The 25,026-nt window shown below is 41.9% G+C and overlaps 1 protein-coding gene across 15 annotated transcripts in view; it reads right to left on the bottom strand.

The window, feature by feature from the left end:
* KIAA1217 (KIAA1217 ortholog) overlaps window positions 1–25,026 on the bottom strand; it is a 354,365-nt gene that overhangs the window by 170,850 nt on the left and 158,489 nt on the right. For 10 of the 15 annotated variants that reach the window (XR_002436144.1, XM_021389175.1, XM_021389180.1 and 7 more), the window contains one exon: window positions 2,483–2,766. Coding sequence is in view for 14 of the 15 variants with exons in the window: in XM_021389175.1 (XP_021244850.1) it covers window positions 2,483–2,766 (284 nt within the window). In the remaining variant the exon portion in view is untranslated. Of the gene's footprint in view, window positions 1–2,482; window positions 2,767–7,381; window positions 7,406–7,858; window positions 8,107–15,829; window positions 15,960–25,026 lie in introns of those variants that run through there. The other 5 variants (XM_021389176.1, XM_021389197.1, XM_021389174.1 and 2 more) reach the window with 5 other exon arrangements.

A 25,026-nucleotide genomic window follows, 5' to 3' on the forward strand; every position in this document is an offset into this window, starting at 1 on the left:
AAATGACACTGTGCACCGCAAATATTGGGATGTCTCATGTTCCAGCTGTACTGTTTGACACAGAGATTAGAAAATGGTGTTGCGTTGGCTACTACCCTTGATAGATCTTCCACAGTGGGGGAATTCCCACCATGGATAATGATGCCTCTTCCCAGACACTGGAGCAGCTGGAGAAACAAGATGGGAGGAAAACAGCCTAGAAAATAAATTGTGATATTTCGGCTCCCGTTCTCCCACACATCTCACTACTTTTGTATGTGACACATTTATGTTACACACACGCATTTCAGGTCTTCTACGCCACTGCTATGCACACAGATACATGGACATGGAAATTAAAAAGGAAGCCTATATGCTGTACACACATAAACACTCTTAAAAGCAAAGTGATATTATAGTCTTTTTCACAAAGCTGCCAAGTAGGCCTGCATTATACACAAATGTACTTACATACACATATTCCTATGCATGCACACGTAAGCACAAAATATACAGACACATGGGTGTGCATGCATAGACACAAATGCCATAGGAAAAAAAACCCTGAGCTGCAATGCCATGACCATAACAATCTGTTACTGCATCCAATGAGTCAGATGCTGTTCATTCATCATTTCAACTATGAAAGTTTCTTGCAATCAGCTGGAAAAACTTATTTATGTTTTTAGTGTGGCTTCTGTTAAGTTTAGGGTTTTTTGGTTTTTTTTTGTTTTGTTTTGTTTTTTTTAACTGCATTGAATGCATGGAGTCTTCAGTCTTCCCCATTCCCAAGAACCATAATCTAATGCTCTAATAGTAATTAGAATGTAATTTTGTTTTAAAATTCACACTCCTTATATACAATACATATGTCCAATCATCAAAAAAATGGAAGCAGGAGACATTCACATAATTTTACCCTCAATAAATTAGCAAGGATGACACATTTTAAACAAATAGCAGGAACAGTTACTGCATTCCTTCTGTAATTTATTGCCTTCAGAAAAGGATCAAGTTACAAAATGTGTAGGGTGTAATGCTGTAGGCTGTTCAAACCGGGTTTGCAGTGTCTGCAACACTGGAACTAAATATTTACATGACTCTAGAAGATCTAATCTCTGAATTTCAGCCCCCACCCCCTTTATTTAATTTGTATGCTATCTTTATCCACCACCCGGCACATTCCACACAGTCACTAGAGTTCATGAAAGAGATAAGTAGGTGGGGGAGTCCAGACTTTCAAAGGAAAGCAGGAAAGCTGTTTCAAAAATAAGGAATAGATCACTATCGTTAGAGTTGAAGTCTTGCAGCAATTTTAGCAGGATACACATGGACTCTAGCAGTCTCATTGAAGCAGTGATAGCACCTGGGATCTCAAGAGACCCTGTCAAAGAGAAGTTGTAAGGGGAAGGTACCGAGTGACAACTGCTCTGATCTCCAAAGTCTTGGAAGGCTTCAAAAGACGCTGGGAATTCATAAGCACTCCCATAGCAGAGTACAGTACTTTGCCAACCTGTTTTTATTCCTTACTTACAATTACTTTGCAGTCAGTGCTGAAATACCTACAAAACACTAGGGAAAAAAAATTACAACAGGACTGCTGTCAACCATTTTTTAAACTGAAAATAATGGGCACAAGATATTTAACAATGAAGTCTAAATTCTGCTGGTTTATTGAAAAAATGTATTTGGAATAGAACGCAGTCTGCAAGGTTTAACAAACTAAACTCTAACTTTTCACTAAAAACCAGAGCCACGCAGTGAACTGTCCCTTACGTGGCATTCCCCAAATTCAGGTCAGCGTGACAGCAGCCTCCACCTGTTCTGAGAAATGCATCAATGTGTCATCACATCGTCTCCAACCCTAAATCTACCTTTCCCTGCTGAAAAGCAACTGTAGTCAGACAAGAAGCAAACCACCTTAAGGTACACTCCTGGCAGGTCTGTGTAGATCTCAAGACAGTTTGGAGGAGGCAGATACCTGTGGATACATCCAGTCTGTTTGCATTAAAAGACTCAAAAGCAGAAAAGAAAGCAAATGAAAGGGTAACAGAGCCAGCTAAAGCACACAGACATGGTCTACAGATATTTTCTTTACTCCCAGGCTGTGGTGCCAATAGTGAAAATATAACAAAAGTTAACAGCTGTTCCATATTTTCCCTTCAGCTGTGAAAAAGTAGATGGAGACCCATATACTAAGATCAAGAGTCTCACCTTCATCCCTTTCTCTGTGTATATTCTGAAAAAATGAAAAGCTCCTCAAAAATGTCAGTTTCAACAAACAACTCCAAGGTAATTTTGAACAGTTTGATTATTATTGTTGTTTCTATTGATTTCAAAGGAGAAACTGAATCCAAGGCTACTTCGAACACAAAATGCTTTGTTACATTCTCACCTTCTGTAGTGAGGTTAACACACTCAATTTTCTACCTCACACTCAGAGTGAGGTAGCAGTTATAAGAATTCTTTAACAAAGAGCAAGATACAAATTTCATTTTCATACCTGATCTCTCAGTCTCTCCTGGTGTCCCATTATTGCTGTAGCATGATGAGGATATTTCTGCTTCAGATGCTCAAGAAAAGCCTCTCTCTTTCTGTCCATTTCCGAGGTTTGCATTCCCAGTATTTCTTTGGAACTGCGAGGGCCACCTACTGTATGTCTTCGAGGGATGTTGCGTGTGGATTTGGAATTAGAAGCGTGACTGTTTGGAGTTGAAAGCAGCTCCTTAGGTCGGAGACATTCAGCATCATCTAGTGATGTTAAATGCAAACTGTGTTTTGCCTGGTCTGAAAAACAAAAAACAAGAAGGCAAACAATATTTTAAGAACACAATCCCAATACTCACTTTAATATGAAAAAGAAAATAATCAGACTGATTAAAAAATAAGGTCCATTTAAAAGTCTAGTAGTGCCCAATGGCTTGTTCCACGTAATTAGGCATACATATGTTCTAATAAGCAGCCTGGACATAATCATTTATATAAGCTCAGGACAGTACTTACTTTTAATATGGAACCACAGTAGTGGCTCACAGAAAAGTGAACATGATTAAAGTAGATGTTCCTTTTATATCATCTTTACCAGTATGTGGCTTGAAAAGAAGATCTGACAGGGCCCTCATTCCCTGACCTTTAAAACCTACAGGATGCTTTCTTCCCAGGGCGAGGAACAGTGCTCTGCTCAGGGTTCCAGTACCCTTAATGGCCCTGTAATTCGTATCCCAAAAGATGCCAACAGAGAACATTCCTTTGACAAAGCAGATTTGAAATCCTTAATCTTTTTTCAGTGTGTTTTCAACATGCTCAGAAACACCTATGAAATAATAAGAGGGTTTTGTGGTTTTTTTTTTCCTCCTCTATTTCTGACCGCAGTACGGTTTTAAATTTCATGGATCTCCCTTGGATTTTATATGTCTCAGGACAGCGGGCTGGAAAATACAACATTGCTCCTTCAATAAACAATTTCTCAAGAAACAGAGAGAAAACCAAGTTTTGAGTGATATAAAGACAAAAACAAAACAACAAACAGACAAACAAACAGCCTCAGATAAATGTTACAACTTTAAAACTGGCTTCAAGACCAAAGACCATGACTACTTTTGCAAAGAGATAGGCAGACACAGAGGGTAGGTAAGTGCTGGCTTATCTTCAGGTAACTGTGTAACACGAACCCTCTGGTGCACGAAGAAGTGTAGTCTGGAGCCTTGTTACCTAATACCTTTGAAAATTCCCTTAATCTTTTGTCAGTGAAGAAAAAAAAAAGCCCCAAACCAGAAGCACTGAAGAGGCCTCTCCAAGCCCTGGGTGCTGAGTAGACCCAGGTGCCCACAGTAGCATTAACCCTTTGCAGCCATTCGGCAGGAGCAGGAAGGCCCCTTCTCTGCATGGTTTTTGTACACCCCCATTTCTGCCACTTTTCCACTCACAGCCCTTTCTTCTCCCAGTGACAGGCTGCCCCGAGTGCTGCCACTCACATGGCACTGCTGTTTGGAAACAGGCACCTACTCGCTTCTTTTTACGGTTCACTCAGTCAGCTTGACAACCTGCCCACCACTTGCCTGAGGATTTCATTCTGAGTATTTTTCTGCCTCCTGGCACACGTTACCACTTGCCTGCCAAGTCCCACATAACATCAAGCCTACTGATAAAGAAGCTCTACCGATGGAGCACTGTGAAGTCCCACCACTTTAAATGGGGAAGCCATTGCTCTGCTCCAACAGGACTGGGCCTCCAAGATCCTGCATGTTTCTGTAAGTTCCCTGTACTATTCACAGATTCCAAAGTACCAACAACATCCTCTTGTTTGCATCTACGGAAATCTATCCTAAGACTGGAACAGAAAACAGAGGCCTAGGCTGCAGTTGCCACTTTGTTTTAAGGAACACAGATTCGGACACTGCTTTGGAAACAGCTTTGGCTCATGGGGAGCTTTGCTCTCATGTGGCTTCAAATCTCTGTATCACTGGAGACACAGCTTGGGATAGCTACTGGAGGACAACATGGATGCAGACCACTATGCAGCTCCACATTATCTCACCTGGAACTGGTGGAACAAACTGCAGGATGCTACAGGATTTAAAGTGAGATTTCTTTCCTCAGTCTGCTTTCTTCCTCTGGTCCTTTGAAAAGATGGGCAAGGCCCAAAACTGCACACAGAAAAGGCTACCTCTAGTTCATTTTGAGCAACCCTGACAACCTAAATACACATGTACACACACACACTCTTCACAGTACCATTTAACTTTTCCAAGCACAACTTAACAACAAACAACATCCACCCTCCCTGTTTGCTGAACATTCAGAGCACCTACTACCAGTTACATCTGGCTACTTTGAGAAAAGTGGCAAAAAAAAAAGGAACATTTTGCTTCCAAGAAGCAAACGTGGCAATTCCAGATTCACTCAGTCAAAATAGTTTCTGAAAACTGCACAGTCACTTCAGTGCATTTCAGATGGGAGAAAAAAGAGATGGGATGCTGCTGGCTGGAATTTACCATCTCTAATCTGTTGCACTGAGAGCACAGAGGCTGTATCCCTGAGGCTGAGGCTCTGGAACAAAGGTGTCGGACACAAATAAGGATATCCCTTAGAGCTCTAGGGAGTGAGTGTGACCATGAGCAACTGAATGTAGCATCTGTACTGACCCTTAAAGTATTGTCATAGCAGCAGTTTCAGTCACTGGATTGGGGGCAAGCACTTCCTCAATATGGCAGGTAATGCTATACTGAGAAACAAGAATTGAGAGCTCATGACTGTGGATTTCAGCTCCTAAATCCTCCTACAAAGCTCCTCCATGCTCTGCACTTCAGTCATTTCAGTAGTTTAAGAAAAAGCTAATTATCTGAAACATGAGAGATATCAAGTAAACTGTTTTAGAATTATTGGTTAATGGGTGAAAACCTGAGAAGGAATTAAAAAAAAACCATAGTTTTCACGTACTATATTAGAAAGATCAGCAAATTATATTACTTTCCTTTCATATCTTTGGAAAATACTGTATAAATAGCAGTGAAAAGAAAGGAATGCAAACTATGCAAACTAATTGCTAGTCTTGCCAGCAAGCTGACCTGGGCATTCAGCAAGATCCTGCCGTATTCAGCACACATCAGCACGTGACTTTCTTGTTGCTGCTCTGGCTGCCATGCGGTAACCACTGCACTGCTTTGTTGCCCAAATCTATGCAAATCGGCAATAAACAAACCAGCATGGATAATACTATGCATCTTGGCTGAAATGTAAACCAAACTCTGTGTAATGTTTGAATATGTTTTCCTAGTAGTCACCTAAAAATTCCTCCTTGGTCACCTTCCTAGATAGTGATAAATGACTTTGACAGCCAGGATGAAACGGAATGGTAAAATACCCCCTATGTAACTTGGAACATAAGAGATCCACACCACAGCACTCCAAGGAGAAACTACAAGACATATTCTGTATCCTGGAGTTGCTCAACAACAGCGTGGGCAAACTGACCATATCTTCCAAGAGAAGATAATGGCCCTAGAAAATCAGTCCCTACAGATAACTGTGCAGTGTATGAAGGATCATGTGATGGCTCCCAGATGACAGCTAAGAGTAGCAAAAAGATAAATTATGCAAGTACCCTCCTTGGAAAAGGAGTAAATAGAAGCCAATGGAAAACACAGCAAGAGAAGTGCAAGATAAGCTTGTCTCGCTCTCCCTCCCTCATGTTCAGAAGCTAAGGGCTGAAGGTCTTTCTGTTCAGTAGAGTAGCAAGGCCAGAGAGCAACAAAAAGCAAGTCCTGCAGACTGACAGGGGAGAGCTTTGGTTATCCAAAGCCTTGGGTAACCCTTACAGTTGAGATGCACCTCTAATCTGAAAACTAATATCAGGAACTCTTCACCCATCACTACAGTCGGTAGTCATGAAATGAAAACTACAGGAAAGGTCCAGGTCTGCAGTACAGAAGCACTATGCCTGGGATTATCAGGAAGATTACCATGAAGGATCAAATGCCGTGACTTGAAGTTATTTTTAAAAGCCTGCTATGCAGTTCTTCTAAGTCACACCCTCTGTGAAGTCTACAAAGGTCAAGAAAGTCAGTTTGCTCCATTCCTTAAAATTTTGTGAAAATAGTAACATTGTTTTGCAGTTCAGGTGATACAAGAGAACCACATTTTCAGAATAATTTTAGAAAGCAATAAGTATGAGTCTGACCCAAACTCGTACTGTGAAGCTGAGCCTCGAAGCATACTGTAATATATAGGATAAAAAAAAGAATACATTTTAACAGCATGAATCAAACCCACCTATGATATACTTACGCTGGCAGCAAACCTGAGAATAATCTGGGAATCATTCTTATCTACTTGATTGCCTTTGCAATTAACTCTGTTCCCAAATAAATTTTCAAATGTAGGTACTGGATATGGGCCAAAAATACTAAACTCAGTTATGAATGTTCCAGACTAAAATTTTTGGAGAATCAGATGATGGTTCTGGTCAGAGCTGTGTTTTCCTAGCTCCACATGTATCTCAGTCAGTTTCCCACCACCTGTACATACGTTACTAAGGCTTTTTTCCCCCTCTACTCAGACACAACCTTTAAGTGTAAGTTTCCTTCCCAGTGAACACACAGACACTGGTGAACACTGCCCCAGTATTTAAAGTTCAGAAATCGTCAAAAGAGTGTCTGGCAACGCATCTCCAAGAAACCTCCAAGAAACAAAACTTCTATACTCTCTATGCAGTGTTTTCTGCTATGACACACACAGCTGTATGAGGTTTAGAACCACAGATAGGGACTGCTTATTTCACGGACGATAACACAACTTTTCTTCAAGCTCCCACGAGGAATACAATGCACATGAACCAAGAACTTCTACAGGTGTTCCACAAACACTGCAGCAGATGCAGATTAGATTAGGAATTTCGTGCTACCTGAGCTGCACGCTCCACGTGGACTGCCCCACGCAGCACTCCCCAGCTCGCAGCTTCGCTCGCTTTCAGATAAAACATGGTGCAATACCGATTGTGCAAAGGCACCCTTGGCCGGGCTCCCCTACCGCTCGCACCCACACGAAGTATCCCGACCTCGCCGAGATCTGCGCCGATTTAAAGCACCCCCCGAGAGAAAGGCGCTCCCAGCTCCTCTGTTGCTCCGGACTGCTGCTGCCCTGCCCCGGCGCTGCGGGCTGACAGCCGCGCTGCCCGCTCTCGAGCCTGCACGGAGGTGTACAGCCACACTTCCAGACTTAGGGAAACCTCCTGTGCCTTCAGCACGTGAAAGAAGTGCTTTTTTTTTTTTTTTCCCTCCCTTTATTTTCTTTTTCCACCATGCATTCCCTCCACTTACAACAAAACGCAACGAGGGGCATGGTTAAGTGCGACTCCCTCTTCCTGCTCCCCCTTACTTACCCTTCATCTGCCTGCTGTCTGTTGAGCAAGCCAGGCACAGCTCAAGTTTCTGGCTTTCATTTTCCTCCATTGTCCCTGCCTACCGCCCAGGCTCCGCTTTCTCCAAGCCGGGAAGCGCAGCGGGCAGGGCTGGGGCTGGGGTTGGAGCTAGGGCCGGCTCCGTGCCGGCGCACAGTCCCCGGGCGCCCCGGGCCGGGTGGGCGGTGGGGCCGTGCCGGGCGGCTGCTGCGGGCCCTCCTCCGCTGGGCCCCAACAGGTGATGGGCTCGGCCGCCGGCAGCCCCGAGCCGGCTCGCTTCCCGTGCAGCCGGCCAGCCTTCTGAAAGGGAACATTTCAAACGTGATTACAGGCCTGAGCCTCCGCTGGAATCCGAAGCCGAAGCCTTTCAAATCTCTGTCATGGGACAAAAGCTTTTCCACCGAATATTTTTTTAAGCTCGTAACCACCAAGCCCACAAGCATTCCTGATAAATGCTCCTCTGTCTTTTCTAGCGTCTAGCTTAGAAGTAATTCATTATATAAGTGCTTTGAGGTTTTGTTTTCGGCTGAATTCTTTCAAGCTGCTTGGAGAATGAATTAGGGAAAATCAAGATACAGGAATTCAACTTTAGTGAAGCCAATAAAAATGAATGGTAGCAATATGTAAGCAGGGGCTTTGGTTAAGAGGGATTCTGAAGCCTCAGTAGCAAAGCATATAGAAATGTAGAACTAATTATCTTTTGGCAGACCAGAAGTAGGAAGCCTGTCTGAGAATCGATAGATCCACTGGGCTGCAATGCAAAAAAAATTAATGACGTACAATATCAAATCCCACAGGTTTCATCAGATGCCACGTGTTGATTTAGGAGAGAATATCAGACTGAATTATTCTATCAGGATCATAACTCAGAATCACAGCTGGAAAGGACATCTAGAGGTCGAGTCCAATCTGCCTGCTAAAGGAGGTTCCCTACAGTAGGTCACACAGGTAGGCATCCAGATGGGTCTTGAATATCTCTGAAGAAGGAGACTTCACAACCTCTCTGGGCAGCCTCTTCCAGTCCTCTGTCATCCTCACTGTAAAGTTCTTCTGCATATTTGTGTGGAACTTCCTGTGTTCCAGTTTGTGGCCTTTGCTCCTTGTCCTATAACTACACACCACTGAAAAGAGTCCGGCCTCATCCAATTGCCTCCTGCACATCAGATATTTATTAACCTTGATCAGATCCCCTCTTGGTCTTCTCTTCTCTAGGCTGAACAGCCCCAGGTCTCTCAGCCTTTCCTCATACAGGAGATGCTCCAGGCCCCTTAATCATCTTTGTCACCCTCCAATGAACTCTTTCTAGGAAATCCCCATCATTTTTGAACTGGAGAGCCCAGAACTGGACACAGTACTCTAAATGTGGCCTCACCAGGGCAAAGTAAAGGGAGAGGGTAACCTCCCTCAATCTGCTGGCCACGCTCTTTTTAATGCTCCCCGGGATACCATTGCCCTTCTTGGCCACAAGAGCACACCGTTGGCTCATGGCCAATCTGTTATCCACCAGGACCCCCAGGTCCTTCTCTGCAGAGTTCCTTTCCAGCAGGTCAGGCCCTTACCTGTATTATTGCATGTGGTTATTCCTCCCCAGATGTAGGAAACTACACTTGCCCTTTTTGAACCACCACCCAAATTTCCAATCTGTCCAGGTCTCGCTGAATGGCAGCACAGTCTTCTGGCATTGTCAGCCACTCCTCCCAGCTTCATATCATCAGCAAATTCGCTGAGGGTGGACTGATGAAGATGTTGAACAAGACTGGACCCAGCACGGACCCCTGGGGAACACCGCTAGTTACAGATCTCCAACTAGAGTCAGTGCCACTGATCTGAACCCTCTGAGCTCTGCCCGTCAGCCACTTCTCTACCCACCTCACTGTCCATGCGTCTGTTCCACACTTTCTAAGCTTCGTTCCAAACACACTGTTGGAGACAGTGTCAAACAGCTTGATAAAGTCAAGGCGCACAACATCCACTGCTCTCCCTCCATCTACCTAGCCAGTGATGGCATTGCAGAATGCTACCAGCCTGGTCAAGCATGATTTCACCTTGGTGAATCCATGTTGACTACTCCTGATAATCTTTTCTTCCAGCTGCTTGGAAATAGCATCCAGAGCAAGTTGTTCCATCATCTTTCCAGAGACGGAGGTGAGGCTGACTGGCCTATAGTTTCCCAGATTGCCCTTCTTGAAGACTGGAGTGACACTGGCTATCCTCCAGTCCTCAGACGCCTCTCCCATTCTCCAAGATCTTTCAAAGATGATAGAGAGTGGTTCAGCAGTCACCTCTGCCTGCTCCCTCAGCAGATGTGGATGCATCCCATTGGGGCCCATGGATTTGTGTGCACTGATTTCAGCTGGATGATCTCTGACCATATCCTGCTCGACCAAAGGGAAGACTCTCCCCAGACGCTCTCTTACCTCCAGGGTCTGGAATTCCCAAGGGGCAGTCTTTGTAGTAAAGACAGAAGCAAGAAGGTGTTCATTATCTCTGCCTTCTCAGCAGCCCGTTACCAGAGCACCCACAATATTTAGTAGCGGACCCACTTTTTCCCTAGTTTTCCTTTTACTGTCAACATACTTAAAAAGACCTTCCTTGTTATCCATCTGAATTAGGTTAAGAGCAAAGCATTACTGAAGTACTACTAAGAATAAGCAATGACTCTTTCAAATCAACCTCACACTGCAACACCAGATAATAGTTACTATCTCAGATGTCTTTTTAAACAGACCTTGCGTGATCTGGACTTCCAAGCTTTCTGCAACACTCACTTCAGGACAGCATCAGCAAAATTGCTTGAAATGATCTCTCAACCACGCGGTCCATGCAGGCAAGGAAAATTCTCCTACATTTCCTACATCTCTGTCTGGCAGAAATGTCACTCTGTCTACTTGGATTATTAAATGCAGAAATATTGTGTGTATACACACACACATGCATATATATAAATTCGACACAGAAGCTGAAGGAAATTCACTCTCTTCATGCTTCAATCCTCTCTCTTCCAGACAGAAAAATAATTCATGTGAATTACTGTTAACAATTAATAAATGCACAGAACTATTGTTTATTAGATGAGACATGCATATTCTCTACCACTTAACAAATATTTATTTTGTTTCTTAACAATTAATTCTGTATTGTCTAAGAACCTGGCAGAGGTCCCAGAAATCTGGCATGGAAAGCATAGAAATGATGAAAATACAATCTAAACATTAGCATTGCTATTTAAGGTCTGCAGTACAGTGTTCCCAACAGAATACTCCTTAAGTTGCTCCACACTATTAAGAAAACAGTGTGATGCACATTGTATTTAGATACTGTTTTTACTGGCCTTCAGTTAATCTCTGCTGATTTTGACTGGGGACTATTTTAGGACGAGAAGTGCTGGCCAGCCAGCCCACTTATCTGATGTTGCCTTTTGTGTTACTGAGGAATGTGCTTTTAACACCAAGGTTTTCCAGAGTCTGAACAAGCATTATGAGTTACGCTCAGCCAGCTGGAAGGAGATGAGGGCTCATACAGGAATATCAGGCACTGAGGGATCACTGACCACTGACTCTGTGAACTAAAAAATAGCTCAGAAATCCCTGGTGGGAAAAGAGAACCAGCGCAGTCGCAATGTGAAAGCTGTATCAAGACATCACCTAAGCTCAGAAACAGAGATTGAGGTACCTAAGGGTCTTTAAATGAAGACCTAATCCTGAAATAATGCAATGGCGAGCACAAAACATGCTTGCTTACAAATGTCTACAAGCAAGGCACTTCTGCAATGTTGTACAAGAACAGGGTTAGTTCTGGAAATCAGTATGGCTTCTACCAAGAGCCATGTAAGACAAAAAAAAGCTATGCACCACAGGACTTCAAGGAGAATTTGCCTTCATCCAAGGTGGGGAAAAAATAACCTAGAAAATGAGTATAAGATTATCAGCATTTTTTTTTACATATCGCCAATACTAAAGTATCTGCTTTCAGCCAGCACTGTTAAATTTCCACACTCAAGAGCACAAGACAGACAGAAAGGCAATCTCATGACCCATAGTAGTGCATCCACAGTCATGTCCTGAGCAGCCAGGTGCCCCCTGGGACAGAGCGGGGGGGAACAGTGGTGCAAGCTTGTGGTCTGAAGCTGTTTCTTCCATGGGAGCAGCAAGATGCAGCCACTGCTGTTAGTGATGGTAGATGGTACTGCTGATGCTGTTAAGGGGCCTGAACAACACAGACCCTTGATATGCAGAGGTGATCTAGGAGAAACTGCTTATTTAGTCATGGATATGTGACTTGGAAAGCGGGTGCTACCTCAGGAGAACTCCCCTGGCTTCAGAAGTAGTCTCTCAAACAGGATTAAAGAGCACTGGCAAAAAGTGAGACAAAAAGTGGCACACTTCAGTATCATCAGAGCCTAGCAAAGGAATCCACCCAGCTTCACATGAAACACAGTTGCATCTGCTACTTCTTGGGACCACACCATTCATGAAAACAGCAGTCAAGATTGCACAATCTCAAAATATATTCTCTCTTGGAGTGAGAAGCTCTTGGTCCCAAACTGGATTTAATTATTATCTGCAACAATGCCATGCCTTAAGGTGTTACCTATGTTTATTTAAAAGGATTCATGAAACTCCTTTAGCAACTGAGAAACTGGAGACAGCCAGAATCATGATACTGCTAGGCTCAAATAAAGAGCTATGCAGCACAATCGCTGGGATGAATCACCAGCAACACGTTAAATAAACTTGATTAACCAGTTCACAGCACGCAATTGGGATTTGTTTATCTGTGGGATCAATAATAACAGTAGTTCCTTTTAATTACTATGTTCAGATCTAGGCCCATCAATATCAAAACAATGCATGGAGAACAACTGCTAACAGGATATGCTGTTTTAATTGTGTTTAAAATTAATGTCCCAGAGCAACTTAAACAATTCTGGTTTTAGGATGTGCATAAAAGGAGCAATTAACAAATACTGTTTTGCTCAATTAGTAAAACTCGTAATATACAACAGTGCTTTTGTATTTATTCACTGCTAAAAAACAGGGAAGTTAATTATTAATAGTTAAATCAGAAAAAGCATCCCATAATTAAAGATGTATCTCAGAGTCCGTGCAAAATCACAAATCACATAGCCACGGAGAAATATATTATGAATGCTCTCAGTGTGAAACAGCCAGGCACTGTCTACCCTACTATAGCCCAAGAACAAAATAAATATTAGATCTGAAGTGGAAAGGCCATGAGAAACTGAGTGCATCTACGCTCTTTTGTGCTCAGAGAGTTCATTGCAATCCTTCATAACTAAAATAGACTCACTCCCCCCAGATACGTGTATTATTAAAGATGATACAATAGCAACCACTATCTCATACAAGCAACATGAAAATAACCACAGGTCTATCCATATGAATCCATTCAAGTAAATCTAGAAGCAAAGAGGTTTATACTACTTTAAGAGTAATTGTGTAGTAATTTGGTACTGTATATCAGGGAAATTAGATTTTTAAGCTGAGAGGTAGGAGGAGCTTTGTGATCATTTGCTCTCATCTGCTTAGCAGGGGATTTCAGTCAGTTGGATCCTATTTCAAGTCCAAGGACAGTGGTTGATCTATCAAGTACTTAAATTAAAGGTAAGCATCTGAACTTGATTTGAAAATTTACAGTGACAAACAATCTAATACAACCTCTGGGATTACTTGTCATGAAATTAACTTTGCTGTTAAAAAAATCTGTGGAGACTTTCGGTATTTATTCTCCATACATTCCAGTTCAGTTATGATTTCTCATACATATGAGGAAAAAAAAATAGCTGAAAGAGTTAAATTCCATTCCAGATAGAGTATAATAAAAAATGAGCACGAGCTGCTCTGCACATCTCCACAGCAGCCTCTCACCATGTCTTGCCTGACCTACAGGTTTCAGCTCCTTCTGATAAGTTCAGAGACTGACAGCGGTGCCAAATTACATGATCATTCCTGAAAATCACAGTTGTCACCACCAGCCTTAATCACTAAAACAACTATTGAAAAGAGTCACTAAGAGGTGAACATTTGCTATTCAAGATGAAGATATATATTCACTTTTCCTATTCAATTTTGAATTGAGCTCCTGGGAGCAGTGATAATCACCTGACACTTGACAGTGATGAGCTTGCAATTATGAAGAAGGATGCAGTGTCCTAGCCCACCTCTAGCCAAAAAGGGCTGTGCTATGTAGTGCCTTACACTTCTCCAAGTACCAGAACATCCTCCTTTCACTTGGGAAGATATTCTGATCAAGCTAACAACTCCTACACCTGAACAGCTACATCGCATGAAACAGGTTATGTTTTCTGTTTTCCAAGTTTTATTCTTGTTTTCTTTATCCTCCTACAATTTTTTTTTAAATAAATGTTACGGTTTTAAGGCAATAAATACTTGTGAATGCCCTAAATCAGTCCAAGAGGAAAAGGACTGCAGCCATCACAAAGAAGCACCGACACTGAACTGAGGGAAAAAAATATGATTATTGAGGGAAAAAATGGTGATTATTCTCCTTCACCCGCAGCTTTATATCTCTGCAGTTTGGGACAAGAACAAGCTAACTCTACGCTGTAACGTGACTTCTCTTCCCACCAACCGAGTGTAGGATAGGACAGAGCTAAATGGACATCACTACACTGCACGTGTTTCTGACTCATGTAATGCAACATCTCATCTCAGACTTTTTACCCATTGTTATTGCCATCCTACCCTAATGAGCTAACACTGATATTATTGCACTGCTGCAGAACTTTGAACTGAAGACCCTGGCACGCTACAGCCTCACACCTGCCAGCCTGGCCAGCTCCTTACACATCACAGTTTCCATACAGCATCACCTATGGGAAGGAATAAGATCAGCCTGCAAAGACAGAAATAGAGAGTATGAACATCTGTTTTTGTAAGGTACCAAACAAATAACTCTGCGAAAGGAAAATGTGCCTTACATCTTGGAAATTTTAATCAAATAAAAAGCAGTATGTGGGTGGGAAGAAATAGTGTAGGGAATTGTTTCTGAGGGAGGTGGAAGAAAGAAGGGGAGAAGGTCACTTTCAAGTCCATCTGCTCTATATTCAAATTCTATTTTCCCCTAGTGTAAAACACTTTGGTTTTGATAAGTTCCCTTTTTGGATGAATTCACTCAAACAGCTCTGGTGAGAGTTTGGATTCAAACAGGTCCAACTTTCTAGCAGTGCCAGAGCAACAAACTTAACATCTGAAACACCGAATGTTGCTGGTTTCATGGATGTCTGTAGGATCAGCTTGTGAATGTACAAGGCAGCATGCTTTAGTGATCAAAGGGATTGAGAGTTGCTCGCTGTAAACTACAATTATGCTTAAAAAGAATCAGGAGAGATTCAGATCTCACCAAATGCATGTGGAGTGTAAAAGACTGTCAGGAGACTGCTTGAATTAATAAGAAATACAAAGTTTACTTTGATGGAGTCTGGGTCTAAAATTAATGTAATAGTTTAAATTATGTTGTGACTACCATACCAACTTGCATATCAGGAGGCAATTCTGATAAATATTGTACCAAAAAGAATGGTTTACGTAAAATAATTAGTAAATAATGATTAGAAATTAACACAATGGGCACAGTATTGTCAACCTGCAGCATTCACACCATTCATGATTGTGGTCTTTCTTGAAAAATTATGGTATTTTATAGAACACTATTATTTTTATTTGTCTGTGGGCTGTACCCTGTCGTATATTCATTTTCTCCCCACAATGTAACTGGCAAGAAAGACATTTTTTTAATGTGAAAATCATACTAAATTCACAGGAGAGGTACACACCATTATGATTTAAGTTGGGCATTTTTTGTTGTTTTTACTATAGTTTCACCCCAAATTTTGCAAAAATGCAGTACTACACAGCAAACAACAAAAAATATATGAAAATAGATAAAAACAAGCAGAATATCTTGTTCTACCTTTGCTTCCATGCATATCTGATTTCCAGTGAGTGTGGATGGTTACAGGTTGTGAATTCTGGCTTAACCCACTCAGCTCCACCGGCTGCTGTTTGCAGTGCTCTCATTTGCATTCCTTGGAAAGCACCATTCCTGAGAGCAGAATGAGAACTTCCTCCTACTTGTAAGTACTTTAATGACCTCTTGACAATGTGTACATCCTCTTCCCTGAAAATTGTCCCTCTGACCTTACCAGCCCATGCTGATGCTACCATGAAAACAGCTGATCAGTAAGAAAGCAAGAGCAGCTGACAGCAGTGGTACTCTGGCCCAGTCTCTTCTGCTGGGTTGAACACTTACTAATTCAGGTGCATAAAAACTCTTTGATATTTAGGATTTCACAATTTTCAAGCAACAAGGACCATATGACTATCTTGTCTGACTTCCTATCTATTACAGGCCATTACATTTGGTGTGGGATCCTCACACAAAGGTCATACATGTGGCTTGAGATTAAAAAGATGAACATAACATTGCTGATCTCAGAAGCTGCAGGTGCACTAGTGTTTGCTTCAAACAGGAATGTGCTTTTGAAGTAAACTCCCATAACTCACGTGACAAGATCTACCCAGATGATTTGTTTAAGTACGACAGTGTAAGCTCCCAGTGACTTAATCCTAAAAAAAAAAAGTTCTTACTTCTGACTTACATTTTCTAAATCAGGTGTCCACCATAAAACAAACCCAAATGATCCCAGTCTCAAAGCTCTGGCACACACATCCAGCCACTGTCTCCAGTACAGCCAGTCCTTTATGGAAAAAAAAAAAAAAAAAACAAAACCAAAACAACGAACCTGCAGGGGAAAAGGAACGAACCTGAAAACATACCACATACCTAGCCAATTGTACATGGAGGGGATGGAACTCCTCCACACCTCACATCTCCAGCAGAAAGGCTGAACTCCAACACTTGATGATAATCAACTGCCTGTAATACAGCGCTGCAAGTGTTGCAAGTGTGTTATTTGCGGGCATTTCCACACTTGGCCCATGAAGTCAGCTGATGGAACCAGTGGCTCAGACACCACATCCAAGAGCCCTCCTCCCACTCTGCAAACAGCTGCTGCAGTAAATGCAAATCTTCTTGCAGCACTGGGACTAACGTGGCTTTGTAACACACCTATTCCTATTTTACACACTACATTATAGTTTAATTACCCTCACTACTAAGGAATTGCTTCCTTTTTCTTCAGGGTATATTTGACTCAACTGCAGTTTCCAGTGTTGGGATTTACTCTTCTCCCACCATCAGCCAGACCAACCAGTTCTGTAGGATTGGTGCCTAGCAACAAAACCTCCTCTCCATCAGCTGCATTAGCTGGACTCCTGAAGACTTGCATTAGTCTGGGTTTTAATACTGGAAAACAATCTTGTCCTCTCTTCACTTTCTAGCATTCCCATTCCCTCACTGAAGTACAGCTGACAGGATCAAAGATTCATAGAATTGTCCTCTCTTATAGTTTGAAACCATTTCCCTTTGTCTTATCACAACAGACCCTCCTAAAGAGTCTGTCCCCTTCTTTCTCACAGCCCTTCTTTAGACACTGTCAGATACTGAATTTAGGTACTAAACAGATACTTCAGATACTGAATTTAATATACTGGCAGTAATAAATGAGTACATAGCCTAAATTTACCCCCCAAAACAGCATAGCTGGAAGACAGTGCAGGGTACCCCAGGGCAGGGAGCGCACGGCCACAGCTACCTCCTCCCAGACAGGGAGAGCGTGCTGCAAGGCTGGCAAGGGCAAAGTGTCTGAGCACCGAGTGAGCTGCAGTGACACAACTCCTATGTCATATCCTATTCCCCTACAAGGGGAATTCTGCACCTTTTGTGCAGCACTTTTGCAGAAGATAAAATGAGAGAAGAAGTAACAATGATCCGTCTCATCAGGCTGCAAGAAGCGCACAGAATTGCCTGGGGTGAAGGCAAGAATAAGCAACGTCAGCACAGAAAGGTGTCATACAAGGTTTAAGCTTATTCAGAAGCAGAGCCTTCATCTCTCTCATGAATAAATACATAACCCAAGACAATTTAATTCCAACTGTTTTGTAGCACTTCTTGTGAAAACTTTTCAAACAATGTAATGACTCACAGGTGAGCTCTCCACTGACAACATAAAATGACACTGTATTAGTTTTCTGCCTTTACAAATGTGCAAGTCTGCACGGAGATGTACATAATATCTCTCTCATAATATAGCACACGCCTTTACATGCAGCATAGCTGAAGACAGGGAACAGGCAGTACGTACTGACAGGTTTTCTTCACTCTGAAGGAAAAGGTTATTAAACATTAATTGGTAACAGGCAGGCTTTACTGCATATGCATATGCTCCAATACTCAGTATTTGCAATACCCATCTTATTTACAAAAGTACAACTTTGTGAATTACTTCATTTTATTTATGATTCTCATATTATTGCCTTATTCTTTCATAATTCTTTCTTATTGCCTTAATCTTTCATAATTAACATAACAAGGTGAAGTGATGAATTCACACCTTTTTTTACCCTCTTTTGCTGTTTCACTCTCCTATTGCCATAACGCCTCAAGACTGCAGCTGGAATGGCATCTAAATCCTTCTACTGGTTGGAGAAAATTCTGGGCAAAGTGTTGGAAGGAAACAAGTATCGAAATCTCTTTGACACAAGATGACAATATTACTTATATGCCCCAGTTTCAGTTTTATAAGCTCCTATAAATCCGCTCTCACAGCAGAGACTAGCACAAGAATGCCCTTGGAAGAGGGCATTAGGTAAGAAAAGGATGAGTTTACAACCCACAAGTAGTATTAATTCAGTGCTTTTAACCCATTGTTTCTTTTTTTCTACGAGGAGTCTTGGTGCTCAAATCAAGGATAGCTGGATTCCAGCAAAGAAGCTATGTATATAACCGAGAGGGAAAAATAAGAACTGAATAGTTGTCCAGAGCAGCAAGTGTTTTTCCCTGACCTTTGAGGTCATGTGCCTCTATAGCGGCATTGCACAACCCTTATATTGAGAATGGAGGGTGTAAACCTAAGTGCAGAAGATGGTCTGCAGAATGGAAACTAAGCCAGAGGGGGTTACAAGTCTGACATTTTTTGAAACATCAAAATCAAATCTGACTACTTCTCTAAAGCAGAGCCTAAACACAGCCAGAATTTGCAGTCTGGATGCCAGAATTAGAGGGTAAAATGCTACACGCAGTAACTACCAATCGCTTTCTTTTCCCAATCATCAAACAGGGTAATTTGTTTTCCCCACTCTGCATGGAAAAGACTGTGTAGTCTTCTGACTTTAGGAGTCTGAGAAACATCCCGCAGAAGGACAGTGCCACAACAGGCCTAACAGCCACTACGAGGGCCTTTTTCAACATTGCCTTAAACTATACTTGATTTAAGTCACAGGCATTAAGACTGTGGTGGAGCTTTGCAAATCACCACTAAATACCTTTTCTTCATAGCTCCACGCAATTCTCAGGAGTGTCTTCAAGACATGAATAAAGCCTCAGTTGTTGAAAGGTATCATGTTGTCAGTTCTATCAGCATGGGACTGCCATGCTGCAGGGTTGCTTTATTTGGTTAAAGACAAATTCCCCTTCATCCTGCAGAAGCTGTCACCAGTCGTAAGAACATAGCACCTTTATTCGATACATGGTAAGTAGCTGCTAGTTCATTTAGGGAGTGACATCTCAATAAAACATAAAAACTCAGTCTCCTACAGACAGATTAAGAGTCATTCACTGTCTATTTAAAAATATATATATTTAACATATCGTTGCACATTCAGAGTTAAAAAATAAATTCAACATCTTTGTGTCTTGAGCTCCTTCTTAAGTAATGTACATCTGATAGTACCTATGCTCAAAGCCATGCCGCTTGAAGTTTGTGTACTAAAAGTCTAAGTCATGGAGTGTTCAGTGTTGCAATTCAGCTTCCTTTTCCAGTAAAAGGAAGAAAAGTGGGACAGGCACCAGGCTGAAAAGCTTTCTGCAGCTGCAGCCAACAGCTGAAATTTAAAATCAGCCATTATTTTCTCTCCTCATCTTGTGGGTTCTGCCACAGCTTTCAATAAACCACAAATTCACCCACAGAGGCACTATCGCTCATTATTTTCTTTCGCTGATGGAGCTAAAATAAGAACCATAAACACTTCTCCCTGACTTGAGAAAGCAGCGTATGTCACTCCCCAACAGGACTCTCAGTATCTTGCATGTGGACAACATGTTAAGCAAGTAGCAAAAGCCAAACAGGGTTCTGAGAAATTAGTAATTTAACGTTGCAGAGAAAATCTGAAACCCAAGATCATGTGGGTCAATGAAAGCAGAAGCAGAACTGCATTTCCATTTCCCAAGCTAGTGAGAGAAGAGATGTGATACTCAGCAGATACAGTTTGCTCAGATTTCTAAGGGGCATGTAATAAAGAGAGGAGATCCTCCCATGGGTTTAAAAAAAAAAAAGAAAGTAAAAATAGGAAAGAGCAAGCAGGAATAAAAGGCAGTCTTCCCTAGGGAGAGAGGGAGATTACCAGTGGCATCACAGAGGAATTTGCACTGGTCCAGGCAGCTCCCAACATCAGTGAGCTGGAAAAGGGTAACCGGGGTATGAACCGAGGTGACACAGCTTACTGAGAATGTTACATTACTTAGCAAAGTAAAGACAAGGGCTGATTATGAAGAAGAAACTTCACAGGATCCACTTACTAGGCAGTAAAACGACAGATGAAATCCTGTGTAGCAAAGTGATACACACTGGCTTTGAACAGACTATTATCACTCAAAGAGTTTGAGGTTATAACCATTTTGTGAAAATTTCAGCTCAGTGCTCCTTAGTGATTAAAAATTCAAATAAATACTGGAAAATGTTAGGAAAAGAACAGCAAACAAGATGGATAATACAATTATATTACTGTACAAATCCACAGTCTACCCACATTTTGAATATAGCATGCAGTTTTAATTCACTCCAGGTCAAAAAAGATATAGCAGATACAGAAATTATACAAAAAAAGGTGACTTGCACGATCAAAGTTATGGAAAAGCTTCTTTACAAGGAACAACTAAATAATGTAGGACTCTCTGTTCTGGAAGCAGATGAATCAAACATATGGTTGAGGTCCATAAACATGAGTAACGAAGAAAAACCTAATAGGGGAAGACTGTTCATTATCTCTCTCAATACAGATTCAAGACATCAAATGAGACAAGTAGGCTAATGATTCAAAACCATGGATGTGAATATTAATTCCACAGAGCACTATGATGGCACTAGAGGACATGCTTTAGTGATGGGACTCAGTAGGTCAGGCTGATAACCTCAAAGGTCCTTTTTGATCTAAATGACTCCATGGTTCCATGAAGTACCGGTACGCCGGGAAACCTCCTGTGGGACATTTCAGTTGCTGAGTTTTCAAGAGTTTTAGAATTATTTTTTTTTTAATCAACAAATTAATGGGAAAAATTCATTGAGCATTATTAAAAACAAAAAGGACATAATCCTTCATTTCTTTCAAGTTACCTCTTATCCATATATTGTTGGGAGCTGGAGCATTACGTACTCTCCTTGGTCCTGTATTTTTCCTTAGGTAATGATCACCATTTAAGGTAAGTTTGAAGGCTGGACTCCTCTGACCGGCCACAACTGCTCTTAGATTCAGTGAGGTACAAGAAGCACTACTGCTGACAGTTACACTTTCCCATACTTACTAAACGTAGACAAATAGAAGCACTTACATTACGATAGAAAAATAACAACACCAGATCTAATCAAAACACTCTGCTGTGTAGTGAGAATTGTATGGAAATCTCCTCCTAGAGAGAGGATATGGGAGAGAATGAATAGTATGCAGTAAGTTAAGTCATATCATCTCATCTGTTGTAAAAAAAAAAAAAAAAGATCCTAAATATTTGTCTACACAGGAAAGTTAGTGTAGTGGAAACTAGAGAATGAATTTGCAGTGCTTCAGCTATTCCACTGAGATAGTGGACAATACAGCACAAATCTTCCATGGCATCAGCATCCATAGCTCTGGATACCATCAAGTGTCTGAAGGTTATTAAAGCTTTTGATCAAGGGATCAGTACAGTTTTGGGGGCTGAGATCATCTTTTCTCCCTCATTAACTCCCCATTACCAAGCGGCTACTCTGGAGGACTTTAGGTGCCGTGACTGGGGCTGAAGCACAGGATGGCACCAAGCCTCCCTTACCCTCCATCTTTTAGGATATGGGACCCAGTGTAAGGGCAGGCAAGGCTGACTTAAAGATCAACGCCCAGTACTGGGACCTGACAGTAGTAGGGTTGTCGGTGATTCACTCTTTTAAAAGAATGAAATCTGAATATCTGTCCCCAGTAACACATACAACCTCTCTAGGAAGACAGGTGGAGGGGAGTGAGGTCCCCTGAACATTTTAAGCCCCTCGCCACAGTGCAGGGAGTTAGTGGCAGTAACTGCAGCACGGTGCCTTTGTGCTCTGACTTCCCCAAAGGCAAACGATGATTTACTTGGTGCATGAGTCTACACCCACACAAAAGGGAGGGCAGGGGCAGGAGAATTTACTCATCTGTTGATGAGTATTTATGCTCCTTTTTCAAAGCTACTTAAATTGGTCTTTTGTTTCTTGCTGAGCTGCGAGACACAATGAAGGCACCAGTTGTTCTGCCCCTGTAGTCCTTTGGAAATTTGCTTTCACTGTTTCCTGAGGTTATCTAGATGTCTAACAACCTCCCTGCACTCCCTTTCCCAGAAAACAGGAGCACTTTTTAGCTTTTTTTTCATTTTGTTAGTCAGGGGATTTTTCAAGGGCAAAGAATAATACACCTTTTATTAAGCAGCTATGCACAGTAAGAAACTTTTTACTAGCAGTTTCTCAAGGAATGTTATGACTGGCTGACTTGAAAGTGGCCTATCCAGAATCTCATTAGATTTTCAAGTACTTTAGAAAGCAATTCTTACTGAATTATCAAACTTGCAGGAAAGCAATAGCAGTTTCATACCCACGATTACGTACTTCTGCGTTAACAGCAGAAGCATATCAGAGCAATAAGGACTGTCATGTGCCTGGAGCTACTGCAGTAACAGGAAACTGCTGGGCTATGTTGGAGAAGATTCTTCATAAGCATCTAATTTGTTTAATTAAATACTGTTTTCCAAAATATGACAGGCTATACAATGATTTATCTCAGTAAGTCTTGACCCAGAAAATCTAAGTGGTAAACAAACCGTGAAAGCTTCATGGGTGTGGAGCACATACAAGTCAAAACACCTTGCATAAGCAACCTCTGCATTTGCTGTTTGGTCAAAGCAGCCAAATCTGTTCTCCACTGGAAACCAGTGACCCTGAACAGATACCTGGAAATGTGACTACAGACTGGCAGAAGCATTGGTTGTTCTAGAGCTACTTTACCCTCATCTGCAATATTGACACTGAAAACAGGAGAAAATTAGAGTGTGATTTCCCAGTGGATTGGACTTCTCCATGGATGTGACCTAAGAATCCCAGATCTTCCCTCTTCTGAAGGGAAGGTAGCCCGTCTCCCCTCGCCCATCCTTAGCCTTCAAAAAGACAGGCAAGTATTGTAAGCCATTCACCTAGTAAACTACTGGAACAAAACAGGCACCTGCTGTAGATGACTCATCCCATTCGTTCTAGACATCTGTTTTAGGATGGGGTGAATTTGTCTCCAGAGATGTCCCTCCATGATTGTAAAGCAGCATACACATTAGTCTAAATGCACTGAGAAAAGCACTGATAGTTCAGTGGTCAGCTCTCCACTGGAGGTAGTAGGAATCTCCTGAAAATATCTATGTGGCTCTTTAGATGGTATCACAATTCCTTAAGTAGTTATAAGAATAAAATATTACACAGTATTTACTTGGAAAAAAAACATGCACTGTCTATATGTGGAAATATCTTCTAATCCTGTTAGTAACTTCCCACGGCATTCTAGACAGTGGGTGATTCCCATGTAGACTGCTTTCCTCAAGAGCATATCCTAATTTTTAGGCTCATATTCTCGATTCTCTGTTCAAAAACTTTCCTATTTCTATTTTTGCCCAACACATTTTTATATTGTTCTGCTGCCAGCAGACAAGACAATCAGTTTCTTAAATACTTATCTCTCATAACAAAACAATGCAACCCAGACCATATTCTAAGGAGACTCACCATCATAAAACGCAGCTTTACAAGCCTGAGGATGGTCTGTTTTTTCCCTACACTACGCTTCTGCTTGCAATCCCATACCAGATGGAGCTGTTGCATGACTCCTGGCCAGGCTTTGCAAAGCAAAGCATGAAGCCTGCTCCTTAACACTTCATAAGCGGTTGCTGTGGCTGTGCCAAAAGAGCTGCAAACAGCACTTCCTTCTACACTTTGACCCCAATCCATGTAGACACATTGTGGCATCCATACTGGGCTCTGTGGAGCAATGCAGGGATGCCAGGTCTGTGCAACATATGGCGCCAACGGAGCAGGTAACACTTCTCCCTCTCACACAAACACACAACCGTGCTTTGACTGCCTGCTTAGCTGCTTCAGCGTTTATCTCTTGAGTCATCACCATCAGCATATTTTGCTGACAAAATATCTTACATTGCCCATTACAGCTCTCCTGGGAAAACAAATGAAGAGAAGCCACGGCACTTTGCAGAAAAGAAGGCATAATTAGAAGGTTGTGACTTTGTAAGCTGATAGTAGCTGGGTGCTTGGACTGGTGAGAGGCAGACAGCTGGGCTAAGGTGTGCAGCACCTCAGAGGGCATACAACAGCTCACAGCTGTTTGCTTGGCTACCTACAGGAAAAGAGAGCACCCAGCTCTTAGAGGCGTTGAAGCTGCTGTCTGTAAAGCACACAGCCCAGCAGAAGGAGACAGAAATCAATGCTCGCCTTGCTCCTTTGTGTTAAGACTTGTCCTAGCTTGTTGCTTTGTGGTCATCACATGGCTACGCTCAATGTCCTGCCAATGAAATACATGCAATTTTGGCAAAACTAAACAAACAGCTTCCTACCATGGAAAGTCCCAAAACCCTGAGAGAAGAGGTTCATCTCCACCCACTGTCTTTCAAAACTTCCCCTGCAGCTTCAAATTACAGCCTTCTAATGAAAGTAAGGGGAAATCAGTTGAACAGAGGAATCACACTTTGCCAATGGAGATATTAACTACACACAAAAGAGA

Source organism: Numida meleagris, chromosome 2, assembly GCF_002078875.1.
Source record: "Numida meleagris isolate 19003 breed g44 Domestic line chromosome 2, NumMel1.0, whole genome shotgun sequence".
NCBI lineage: Eukaryota > Metazoa > Chordata > Aves > Galliformes > Numididae > Numida > Numida meleagris.